The sequence below is a fragment of the Pelophylax lessonae genome (assembly GCF_965119305.1).
Source record: "Pelophylax lessonae genome assembly, chromosome: 2".
Classification (NCBI taxonomy): Eukaryota; Metazoa; Chordata; class Amphibia; order Anura; family Ranidae; genus Pelophylax; species Pelophylax lessonae.
Window position 1 is genome coordinate 354757674 of NC_138769.1, and position 13207 is coordinate 354770880.

At 42.4% G+C, this 13207-nt stretch overlaps 1 protein-coding gene across 2 annotated transcripts in view; it reads right to left on the minus strand.

Annotated features, from left to right (window-relative positions):
* Positions 1-3796: 3796 nt before the first annotated feature.
* Positions 3797-13207, minus strand: part of MYOM3 (myomesin 3) — a 92254-nt gene continuing 82843 nt past the window's right edge. For both annotated transcript variants that reach the window (XM_082244304.1, XM_082244303.1), the window contains 5 exons: positions 11987-12074; positions 11145-11183; positions 6960-7065; positions 5645-5808; positions 3797-3838 (listed from right to left, as the gene is read on the minus strand). In XM_082244304.1, coding sequence (XP_082100430.1) covers positions 3798-3838; positions 5645-5808; positions 6960-7065; positions 11145-11183; positions 11987-12074 — 438 coding nt within the window. In that variant the 3' untranslated portion in view covers position 3797. The remainder of the gene's footprint in view (positions 3839-5644; positions 5809-6959; positions 7066-11144; positions 11184-11986; positions 12075-13207) is intronic.

A 13207-nucleotide genomic window follows, 5' to 3' on the forward strand; every position in this document is an offset into this window, starting at 1 on the left:
AGTGGGTCATTTTTACTGTGTTACACTAAAAATTGAGGCACTGGTAGTTTGAAAAATATCTTTATTTTATTTCGACCAGGGTGATACTGTGGGCCTAGCCTATCCTGATTTCAGCATAGCATTTGGTAATAATCAAAATAATGCACTTAGGGAAAAATAATCCTAAGTGTACAACAATGGGGGAACTTAAAGAAGAAGTACAGCCAAAGCTTGCTTCGCTGTACTTCTCCTGTGGATCACAGGAGTGCAGTTGGTTTTGCATTCCTGTGACCCATTTTCAGCACACAGCGGGCTGAAGTCCGCTATCTGCTGACGTCACAGAGCTGGTCCAGGCTCGGCCAAGATTGCGACCAAGATCTGCCCACGTGCCTGGATCGGCACCCGGCTTAGCCTCTCAGCGAGCCACTGAGGGCCTAAACTGGCCACTCCTGCCCCCTCCACAGCCCAGCGCTTCAGTGAGCGAGGAGGGGCAGAGCAGAACTGACAGTCAGCCGCTCTCTGCTCGGGGAGCTGTGAGAACCCAGCGATATGCAATATTAGATCACTCGGTTCTCATTGTTAGAGCCAGTGGGGGACAGATGCAGCATCAAACTAATGCTGCATTGACCTAGGTAATTATGAAACTAAAAAAAAACTAAAGTCCATACTTCTGTTTTAAACATGATTGCGACAAAAAGACCTATGCTTAGACAAAAAGGTTAAAAACCAAACAAAATTAAAAAAGTGGCAGACCTGATGTACCACTTGGTCCTTTTCTGCTGTCACTTATCTATATTTCGAAGTAACACTATATGACATTTCAGTTGTACAGCAAACCATTATGGTCATTGTGTAATAAAGTAATTTAGTAAGTAACTTCTTTTTTTCTACTAGGAATATAATTGCACATGTATGTTGAAGGGACTTATTTATATCAAGTGTTTATTAAATGTTTTAATGTTAAATGTTTATTTTCACTTACTTTTTTCTATTATTTCTTCTTGCCTAGAAAACAGAAAATAAAATATTATTCATGTTTCACATGCTGATACGCAGAATGGAATGAATAGCATACATTTTTAATTAAACATCTTATTAAAAACAAAATGTTCTAGCTTCTACTTGACAATAGTTCTCTTATGTAGTTCTTACATGTCTATTCAGTAACTTTGGATAAATAAAGATTTGGAGATTTAACATAACAATAAGTAGGCCCAGGGCATTTTTTTCAGCCTGGAACGTGGCAGAACGCCATTCCGCCACCTCCGCCACAGCTCTCTCCTCTCCTGCCTGTCACTTAACACAGAAGCTGGTAGAGGAAGTTCTACCCACTTCCTCCACCAGCTTCTCTGTGCTAGCCCCAGCATCCAGGGCACCTCCACTCATTGGTTGATGGGTGCCCAGAGTCCAAACCCCACAATTGTCAGCATTTTTTTAACTGAAATTCCGGAGGCAGCTTCTGTGACTGCCCACTGCCTGTCAAATCTGTGTAGCACCGAGTCGAGTGAAGCGATCTGAAACTTCTCCTCGGATCTGTGCTACACAGATCTAATAGGTGGAGCTGCACAAAGGAGACATGGAAAAAAAAAAAGCCCATCCGGCTGCACCACTGCAACTGTAAAGAGGTGAGAGAACTGCAGAGGGAAAGGGAGGGAAGGGGGTGGGGGAACGAATGGGCAGAGAGACAGCTGTGGAGAAGCTGTTGATATTCTCCAGACGTCAGAGCTGGAGGAACAATCTATGCTATAGATTGTTTAAAGTGAGAGCTAGGTGCAGGGGAATTTGTACAGACTTAGAAGAGAGCTGTTGGGGGACGTGCAGAGGTGAAAGGTGGAGGAGTTGGGATTGAGAGGTGACAAGTTGACAGAGGGTAAAAAAGGTGGGTGAGTTGTGAATGGGGGGGGGGGGGGTGTTGCATGCTAAGGTGAACTATGGAATGTGGGGGGGGGGGGAGAAAGTGAACTGTGTAGGAAAGTTGGTGTGTGGATGGGGGGAGTGTGAGCTGTGGACAAGGGAGAGGGTGAGCTGTGGATGGTGGGGGAGGTAAGCTGTGGGCAGGTGGGGGGGTGAGCTGTGGAAAGAGGGGGTGTGGTTGGGGGCAGAGTGAGCTGTGTGCAGGGGGTACAGGGTGAGCTGTGGATGGAGGGGGGTTGCACTGTGGATGGGGGGGTGCTGTGGATTGGGGGGAAGGTGAGTAGTGGATTTGGGAGAGAGTGAGCTGTGGATGGGGGGAGGGGGCAAGTTAGCTGTGATAGGGGGAAGAGGGTGAGCAGTGGATGGGTCGATAGTGAGCTGTGGGCAGGGGGGAGAGGCTAAGCTGTAAATGGGGGGGGGTGATCTGTGGATTGAGGGGAAGGTGAGCTTTGGATTGGGGGGGGAGTGAGCTGTGGATGGGGGGGGGGGGGAGAGGGTGAGCTGTGGATGGGGGAAGAGGGTGAGCTGTGGATGGGTCGATAGTGAGCTGTGGGCAGGGGGGGAGGCTAATCTGTAAATGGGGGGTGAGCTGTGGATTGAGGGGAAGGTGAGATGTGGATTGGGGGGGAGTGAGCTGTGGATGGGGGGCGAGAGGGTGAGCTGTGGATGGAGGGGATGAGTGAGCTGTGGATGGAGAGGATGAGTGAGCTGTGGATGGGGGAAGATGGTTAGCTTTGGATGGGGGAAGGGGAGTGAGCTGTGAATGGGGGGGAAAGGTGAGCTGTGAATGAGGAGGTAGGTGAGCTGTGGATGGCAGGGGAGGTGAGTTGTGGATGAGGGGGGAGATGTTTATGGGGGAGGGTGACCTGTGGACGGAGGGGGGGGGGGTAGCTATGGATGGGGGAGAAGTAGGGTTGCCACCTTATCCCTTTAAAACCAAACACATATTAATTGCACAGGTTCTGTGGCTGATTAAGGTGGTAATTAAATTCACTTGGTGCCTTGTCTGCATTAAAGTAGCCTCAGAACCTGTGCAATTATTATGTGTTTGGTTTTAGAGGGATGAAGTGGCAACCCTAGGGAGAAGGTAAGCCTTGGCCACATCCATTATTTGGCATCACTTTACTTCTCGAGAAATGGAGGGATTGGGGGGCGGGACTGGGTACGAGAGGGGGTGAGGTTGGGGGCAGGGAGTTGACTGGGGAGGGTGGGTTCCTGCACCTATTCTCTTAGAAAAAAAGCCATGAGTAGGCCTAGGAATTGTTGATGATCATGCTGTTTCTTAAGAAGAACAGAACTACACTGTATCTGAGCACCACAAACCAAAAGCGCTATGTAATACATTTTTATTATTTAAAGCAATCTCCCCCATTGATTCAAGTCACCATGCTTTATTTTGCAGAGAAATCACTTAGAAAAACACCCCCTTCAATCATTTGTAGCTGTGATCATCTTAAATAAAAGCAAATGATTAATGTAGCAATTACTTCCTGCAATCCATCTGCCCTTAGCTCAGGCATACAGGCAAAAGGATGTGCTTAGCTTAGTAAACCCCTCCTCCCCTCATGAAGACTCCTGCGATGTATGACATAATTTGCTTAGGCCTTGAAACCAGGAAGTAAATAAGGAAATGTTAAAGTTTAACAAGTAAATATGATATACTTTCCTATCTATTTACTAATGCTGAAGGCTTGCGGCTTGATGTGGCTCAGGGGTTAGGGATTGGGGGGATGATTTTAAAGATTCACCTATTGACTTCAATAGGATTTGCATTACAGCTCACAATTTCAACCCAAGCAGGTTCAGTCATCACTAGTAATTATACATTATACGTATTTGTGAATGTAGGTGTTTGATTAGAGTTTTACTTTAATAAACCAGGTCAAACTATATATTATATATACTTACTTGCATTTCTGTTGTTCTGCCAATAAATCATCAAATACTAAAAAAAGACAAGTATATAAAAAAAAGATGACGTACTTATAAATGTAATTTTCACTTTCACAACAGTTAAACATGATTGCAATTCAGGCAAACATTGGATCTTGATTCATTCAGTGCTTACAGATAAAGATGATATACTTGAACAAATGACACATTAAACTGACATGGTGAGGGAGATTTACTAAAACTGGTGCACACTGATTTTGGCTATGTGTTTTGGCACTGTCCGCTGGTCAAGGATCACTGGAATTACATACTTAAATCAATAATGGAGGTTACCTCAATACACGTCCCCATGACTGTGGCGGTATGCCTGCTTGGTCTGGTGGAGGGGTTGGTGCCTACTAGAGCTCAGCGCACACTATTGACCTTATTACTCTATTATGCTCATAAGGCACTGATGGTTATGATCTGGGGTCCATTCCAGTCCTAGTGTACACTTACTGCTCCTTGGGTTTGAGTTGGCCTAAGATACTCCCCCCCCCCCCCCCCCGACGAGTTGTCCTCTGATTCCCTTTATTTATATTAGAATGTGGTCTTCTATGTATTCTGCAAATTATATTTCCGTATTTGAACATGAACTCGTACCCTTGAGGGACATGGTATGTTATTTTGGTCAGCATGGGACTTATCCCATGGGGTTGCCTGATAGGGAGGGGGAAGGGAATCTGGTGTTCCAGATTAGGTGCCAATGACTAGAAGCTTCTTATACAGTAGGCAAGTGGAATATGTCTTATTTAAACCGCAGATATCTAGGGTCTAGTGTTCTGTTTGCTATTGCCATACTGTATGTATTGTCATCATGCCAAGATCAACAGAGCTCTCCAAGGTCCTCCAGAAAGAAAGTTGTGCATGCCTACGAGTTTGGAAATTGGATTGCCAAATGATTTGAAATCAATAATTTCACTGTAAGGAAAATAATCTACAAGTGGCTTAGACTTAAAAGAACTTGTAATTTGTCCAGAAGTGGCCAGGTCAGCAAATTCAACCCAAGAGCTGGCCGTTTGATGCTAAAAAAAAGTCTCCAAGAACCCCAAAAATTAAACACTGGGTGTTTAGGTACCTTAGGAACCCTATAATCTTTGTGACTTGACTTTTACATATAGAAAATATATTTTAAAAATAATCAATAATTTATGCAAGGAAATTCCAGCAGATCCATGTAATAATGATATTGGTATTGTTAATGTTATAGTTAACATAAGTTAAAGAGAGCTTGAAAGTGAAATACTGCATACGTTATGCTTTTGTGAATTAACGCTAACATGTGCAACACATGTTCAAAATATTGCAGCTTACAAGTCCTTGGATGAGGTGGTTGCATTAGTTTCCAATTTGCAGGCCTTTTCTCTTTATTTTTACCTATACTGTTACTGAGAAAAACGCACTTCCTGTCCCTGGATCGCTACGCTCACCCACCCACTATATCTATGGAGGCAGCCATGGCTGTTATCCAGGCCTGACTACAAATATGTCCTTCTCTCTTCGTTTCCATTCTATTGGGGGTAGGACATTAGTAGTTTACAGGAGAAAGATAAGGTTGTCTGTGCTTTCAGTTCAGCTCACAGGAAGTGACAAGAACATTGCATTTATGGCAAGATCACTGGGAAATTTTGATACTTGCTGGTAATGTTTCTGAAAAAAGAAAACAAATTCAGCCACCACATCTAAAGACTGGTAAGTTGCATTATATGAAATGTTGGCTCTTAAGTTAGATATGGTTTAGGTGCCATTATAAATGTCTTCATCTTTGTATTGGACGGTTACAACCTTAACATTTGGGAGGTAAATTAGCTGATATTACCTTTACCACTCAGATCAAAAGTTCGCTTATGAATGTCCTTGCCATCAGACAGTTCCAGCATGTACAGCCCCCGATCTGAATCTGTAGGATTTGTAATGTGCAGCCAAACCTGCTCCATTGTGCTTCCTGATTTAAGTCGATCTGTACTGCTTAATTTCTTATCTCTGTGTGCAACAAATAATGACATGAGTTTTCTTTAAACATCAAAGTAAAACTATGAGCAATAACCTTTTTTTTTCCATTTTTGATAGAGTGAAGTGAAGGTTATAACCCCTATCAGATTTGTTTTTGCCATCTCTGTCCCATTGCAGAGATTCCCCTTCACTTCCTGTCCCATAGCAAGGAACATAACAGGAAGTGAGAGGAAATCCCTGCAAATTAGGGGAATTTCCAGGGGACCCCCAGGTCACCAGAACTAGTGTCCCCATTGGAAGATTTCATCACTCTTACTTTTCTGGGGACAACCCAAAATGTGGGATTTTCTTTTACTTTCACTTTTAATGATATTAGCAAGCAGGATAAATAGAGAGTGTGAATCCCCCTAATGGGGACGCAGGCAGAAATAAAAACCCCGACAGGGGTTCTTATCCCTCTCCACTACATCCAAAACTAAAAAAAAACAATGTTGCCTTTAGTTATACTATATGAACAATGGATGTTTTTCTTTAAATTATATAATGGTATTTTTGTAATACATAATCAAAATCATCCAAACAACTAAAAGATATTCAAAAATCAATCGTCATGACACCTGAGTGAGAAGCTTCTGTCTGCAACAATCTTCTTGGAATTTCAGCCCCCAGGAAGCAAACTATTTCCTGGGCAGTCTCATCAGGTACTGTTCATTTACCTCATTCACAGCCCTGAAAAGGGGGTTGTAAAGTCAGAAGGTTTTTTATCCTAATGCATTCTGGGCATTAAGATAAAAAAAATCTTCTGTGTGTAGCAGCCCCCCTAACACATACCCGAGTTCCCTCTCTGTTCAGCGATGTCCACGAGTGTCTCAGCCGTCTGAGATTCTCCCTCCTGATTGGCTGAGCCATTGGCTGCCGCTGCTGTCAATCAAATCAGCTAGTCAATCAGGAGAGAGAGGGGGGCGGGACTGGGTTGGGGCTCCATGTCTGAATGGACACAGGGAGCTGTGACTCGGCTCGGTTACCCCCATAGAAAGCTGCTTGCTGTGGGGGCACTCAACAGGAGCGAGGGGCTAGGAGCAGCGAAGAGGGACCTGAGAAGAGGAGGATTCGGGCTGCTCTGTGCATACACAAGAGGGTGCTGGTAATTGTATTAGTTAAAGGAATACTGATCAACATACTTGTGGTGCCACACAGGATTCATGCTCTCCATGAAATATTTCACATCACTGTAGATCTTAATTCCGTCAGCTGTGCCTTTACATTTCAGTGGGGAGGCAGACATTGCTTGTAGAAGACAACATAAAATTGGTCAGTTTCACCATTTGACTCCCAGGCCAATTCTAAAATTTCTCACATATATGTAAAAATGTAAATTTTTTGTGCTAGAAAATTACTTAGAACCCCCAAACAATATATATATATATATATATATATATATATATATATATATATATATATATATATATATATTTATTTTTAGCAGAGACTCTAGAGAATAAAATGGTGGGTATTGCAATTTTTTATGTCACAAAGTATGTCTATTTCAAACACATTAAAAAAAAAAAAAAAAAAATACACTTTAATGAATTTTAGTGCACACAAACACTATATAATACCTTATTTTTGGTAAAATAAAAAAGATGATGTTACGCCAAGTAAATAGATATCTAACGTGTCATGCTTTAAAATTGCGTACGCCAACTTAATTGTTACCACAAAGGATGAACAGCAACCCTTGTGATAGCAATAAGCATAATAGGTCCTCTTTATGAAGAGATCTGATCTGATATCTTCTAGACCTCAGATGTCTTCTCTGGCCTACGAAGCTTCTGATCAAACCGTTTCCGCCTTCCTCTGCCAGTCTCTGCCTATCTCCACCCTCCTCCTCCATCCTCTTTTGCCCTACTCCCATCATAAGTAAATTACACGCTCAGGGCCGCTGATACGGCAGTACAGCCAGCCCTCCTGTACTGTGCCTGGGTCCCATCAGTTCAAAATGGGGCTTGAGCACCTGCTGAGATGGAGGTCTGGCTGTACTGTCTTATTGCAGACACCAAACCTCTTCTGCCTCTCCTTGCAGTGCTGCCAGCTTCTCCTCTTCTTTCTCCCTCTGGCTGGCACTGCAAGGGGATTGGTTCTAGCACATTCGCACCTTCCATCTGCTGTCTGGGCCCCCCTGTGTGCCCCTTTCCCCTTCACCGCTGCTGGCTTCCCTCCTCTCCTCTTCTGCTGGCAGCTGCTGTGGGTACACAGGGGGATGTTTTAGGATGGAGAGCTGGGGAAGGGGCTGGTAAATACAGTATCTCACAAAAGTGAGTACACCCCTCACATTTTTTTAAATAATATATTATATATTTTCCTGTGACAACACTGAAGAAATTACACTTTGCTACAATGTAAAGTAGTGAGTGTACAGCTTGTATAAGAGTGTAAATTAGCTGTCCCCTCAAAATACCTCAACACACAGCCATCATTGCTGGCAACAAACCTTACCGCTGGCAACAAAAGTGAGTACACCCCTAAGTAAAAATGTCCAAATTGCGCCCAATTAGCCATTTTCCTTCCCCAGTGTCATGTGATTTGTTAGTGTTACAAGGTCTCAGGTGTGAATGGGAGGCAGGTGTGTTAATTTTGGTGTTATCGCTCTCACTCTTTCATACTGGTCACTGGAAGTTCAACATGGCACCTCATGGCAAAGAACTCTCTGAGTATCTGAAAAAAAGAATTGTATCTCTACATAAAGATGGCCTAGGTTATAAGAAGATTGCCAAGACCCTGAAACTGAGCTGCAGCACGGTGGCCAAGACCATACAGCGGTTAAACAGGACAGGTTCCAATCAGAACAGACCTCGCCATGGCTGACCAAAGAAGTTGAATGCACGTGCTCAGCATCATAAACAGAGGTTTATGATGCTTTGGAAAATAGACATATGAGTGCTGCCAGCAATGCTGCATAGGTTGAAGGAGTGGGTGGTCAGCCTGTCAGTGCTCAGACCATAGGCTGCACACTGCATCAAATTGGTCTGCATGGCTGTTGTTCCAGAAGGAAGCCTCTTCTAAAGATGATGCACAAGAAAGCCCACAAACAGTTTGCTGAAGACAAGCAGACTAAGGACATAGATTACTGGAACCATGTCCTGTGGTCTGATGAGACCAAGATGAACGTATTTGGTTCAGCTGGTGTTAGGCATGTGTGGCGGCAACCAGGTAAGGAGTACAAAGACAAGTGTGTCTTGCCTACAGTCAAGCATGGTGGTAGGAGTGTCATGGTCTGGGGCTGCATGAGTGCTGGTTGAGGGAACCATGAATGCCAACGTACTGTGACATATTGAAGCAGAGCATGATCCCCTCCTTTCGGAGACTGGGCCGCAGGGCAGTATTCTAACATAATAACAACCCCAAACACACCTCCATGATGACCACTGCCTTGCAAAGCTGAGGGTAAAGGTGATGGACTGGCCAAGCATGTCTCCAGACCTAACCCCTATTGAGCATTTATGGGGCATCCTTAAATGGAAGTTGTAGGAGCGCAAGGTCTCTAACATCCATCAGCTCTGTGATGTCATCATGGAGGAGTGGAAGAGGACTCCAGTGGCAACCTGTGAAGCTCTGGTGAACTCCATGCCCAGGGGGTTAAGGCAGTGCTGGAAAATAATGGTGGCCACACAAAATATTGACACTTTGGGCCCAATTTAGACATTTTAACTTAGGGGTGTACTCACTTTTGTTGCCAGTGCTTTAGACATGAATGGCTGTGTGTTGAGTTATTTTGAGGGGACAGCAAATTTACACTGTTATACAAGCTGTACACTCACTATTTTACATTGTAACAAAGTGTCATTTCTTCAGTGTTGTCATATGAAAAGATATAATAAAGTATTTACAAAAAATGTTAGAGATGTTCTCACTTTTGTGAGATACTGTATGCAATTTACTGGCCCCTTCCATTCCTGAATGAACAGTGAGCGATCAGCACCAATCACCCCTGTGTCCATTCATGACTGAAGCATAGTAAACTGTGTTTACAGTGCTTTAGTTTGTGAATGATCTTCCTATTCATTCATCTGTGCAGCTAAGGCTACAGAGAAAGGGGCTGATAAATATATGCCCTCAGTCACTTTCAGCAGGGGGAAGAGGCCCTGTCAGGTAGGCTGTATGGGGCCCCATAATTTCTAACAGCAGCCCTGCCCATGCTAAAAAAAAAAAAAAAACGCAGACTTTTGTGATGATGATATCCCAGGAGTTATTGGGAGTATGAGATCTATATCATATGCCCAGGTAATTGAAAAAGGAAGTGGACTAGATCTATTAAAACATTTTTTTTATTTTTTTTCACCATTTAAATTACAAGAGGGGCAGATAATTCCAACAAAGGTAACTTTAAAGCCAAAGTGAAGGTCCGTTTTGCTATTTTTGTTAGTAGTTTTGTGAAATATAGTCTTTAACCTACAACTGAAGACAAACCTTTTTTTAGTTTTGGATAGAGTGGAGAGAGATTAAAAAAATACCTGTCAGGTTTTATTTTCTGTTTGTGCCTCCTTTAGGGAGATTCATCCTCGTTATTTATCCTATGTGTTTTTATCACAGAAAAACCAAAATTTTGCATTGTCGCTAGAGCAGGAAAAGAAGGGAAATCTTCAAAAGGGGACACTAGTTCTGGTAACCCTGGTATCAACCAGGGATTTCCTCATTTTTGAGGGATTTCCTTTAACTTGCTGTTTTGGCTTTGGGACATAAAAATAAGAGAAGTCTCCCTAATGGGACAAAGATGGCAAAAAATCTGACAGCGTTTATAACTCTCACTTATTCTATCCAAAAAAAAAAAGTTTTTCCTTTTAGTCCCCGTTCACATACAGGCGACGCTACTTCCAGGGGCGACCTCGGAGCGGCCGCCACGGACTTCATAACATTGAAGTCTATGGCGGTCGCCTCCTGGTCGCCCCAAAGAAGCTCCGGACCCTTTTTCTAAGTCGGAGCGACTTGTGTCGCTCCTATTTGAACGGGTCCGCAGCTTCCCTATGGAAGGCGATCTGCGGCGACCTGTGAGGCGACCAGGTCGCCTCACAGGTCGCCTTAATGTGAACGGGGGCTAAGTTCTACTTTAAGGTTAATATTATTTTTTCACTTTGTTGTGTATGAAAATATATAAATATTATGAAACAAAATACAAACAAAAGGGTTTATTTTTTAACATTTTACCCAAGATTCAAAAATTTGCACGTTAAATTTAAAAATGTTTACATCTTGGGTGAAAATTGTGTGAATCTTGGTTAAAAAAAATATAAATTGACCCCAAAATGTTGAATCATGGCCACCGTAGGCACTCACAGTCAAATTTTTCTATGCAGTGCCTAAACACTTACCACTTATTCTACAAATTTCCTGCATTATATCTTCAAAACCTAAAAAAGATAAAAAGTGAACAAAAAGCAAGAAATTATTAAATTAGGAAAAGGAGCATTCTAAGATTAGTTTGTGTAGGGAAAAAGTTAAAGGAATTAAAAGATAAAAGCATCCCATAGTAGGTTTGTCGGTTCAAATCTCAAACATGACTGTATGGGTCCTTTCACACAGGCTTTCCGTCCAGTGGACTCCGTTTTGCTTAGAGGCGATCGATCTGCCGATCACAGGCAGGCGGATGACAGGTCCATCAGAATCCCACTCTCCTCTATGGGAGATCAGATGAAAACGGACCGCTTGATCCGATCCTCCAGACTGATGGAAAATAGGGTTTCCATCCGTGTAGATTTCGCGGACAGGATCGGATCGGATAGCAGCTGGTGTCAGCGGACATGTCACCGATGACATCCACCGCTCCATAGAGGTGCATGGAGCATCCGATCAGGTCCGCCTGAAAAACTGATAGGCAGACCTGATCAGAAAGCCCGTGTGAAAGGACCCTATGGGTTTTATGCACACTCCAAAGACATGCTGGTAGGTAAATTGGCCCAGGTATCAATGTTAGTATACTACGGAACCTGTAGTTTTATGTTAGTTATTTGGAAGTTTTTTTTTTTGTTAATATATTTTAAAATAAAATAAAAAAAAAAACACATCACCATAGAGAAAATACATTCTGTGTAATAATACAGAAAATAAAAAAAAGTAATCATATTATAATATATGAAAAGAGATAAAACCATTTCCTTGAAGGTGCACATTCAGTAAACTTACAGCCTTCAGCTGAATGATGATCATCACCTACCTTCTTTGGTAAGATCCATTTCAGTGGTGTCCTCTCCCCTGCTATCTTTTACCACAGCTTTGTAAAGTCCTTTATCTTCGTTTGTAAACTATGGATAATTACACACAGATTGACTCTTATGCAAAATCTGCCAAACATTGCTATAGAAGTTGACGAAGTAGTTAAAAGTCATTATTTCATTATCTCCACTACTAAACATTAATAGGGCAATTTTCTGATGGATAATAATTGGAATACAAAAAGAACAGAAGCCTCCCTATTTTAACTATAAATGTGCCAGGTTGCACATACAGGTGCATCTCATAAAATTAGAATACCATCAAAAAGGTAATTTATTTCAGTAATTCAATTCAAAAAGTGAAACTCATATAGTTTATATAGATGCGTTACACACAGAGTGATATATTTCAAGCATTTCTTTCTTTTAACCGCTTGCCGTCCACCCACAGTATATTTGCTGCGACAGTCAGCCTCTCCTGGGCAAACCAACGTAGTACTACGTCGCTCACCCAGGAGCCTGTATGGGGGCGAGTGCTACGATGTCCACCGGCCACTCGCGATCTCCCGCTGGAGAGGGAGAAAGGCAGGCGGCTAATGTAAATAAAGCCGCCTGTCATTCTCCCTGGTGTAACTGCAGAGATCATGCGGTCCTGCTATGTAGGATCGTATGTCTCTGTGGTTACATCACAAGCCACGCCCCTTGACAGTTAGAATCACGCCCCTAGGGACACACTTAACCCCTTAATCACTAATAAAGTTAACCCCTTCCCTGCCAGTGTAATTTTTACAGTAACAGTGCATATGTATAGCACTGATTACTGTAGTAATGTCACTGGTACCCCCAAAAGTGTCAAAAATGTTAGTCAGGGGTCCGATCTATCCACCGCAATGTTGCAGTCCCGCAAAAAAAATCGCAGATCGCCGCCATTACTAGTTAAAAAAAACCCAATAAAAATGACATAAATCTTTCCCTTAGTTAGTAAACGCAATAACTTTTGCGCAAACCAATCAAAATACGCTTATTGCGATTTTTTTTTTTTTTTACCAAAAATATGTAGCAGAAAACAAATTGGCCTAAAATGTTAAAAAATTTTGATTTTTACATTTTTTGGGGGGGAATTTCATTTAAACAAATGTGAAAATATTGTTATTTTTTCAAAATTGACACTCTTTTTTTGTTTATAGCGCAAAAAATAAAAATTGCACAAGTGATCAAATACC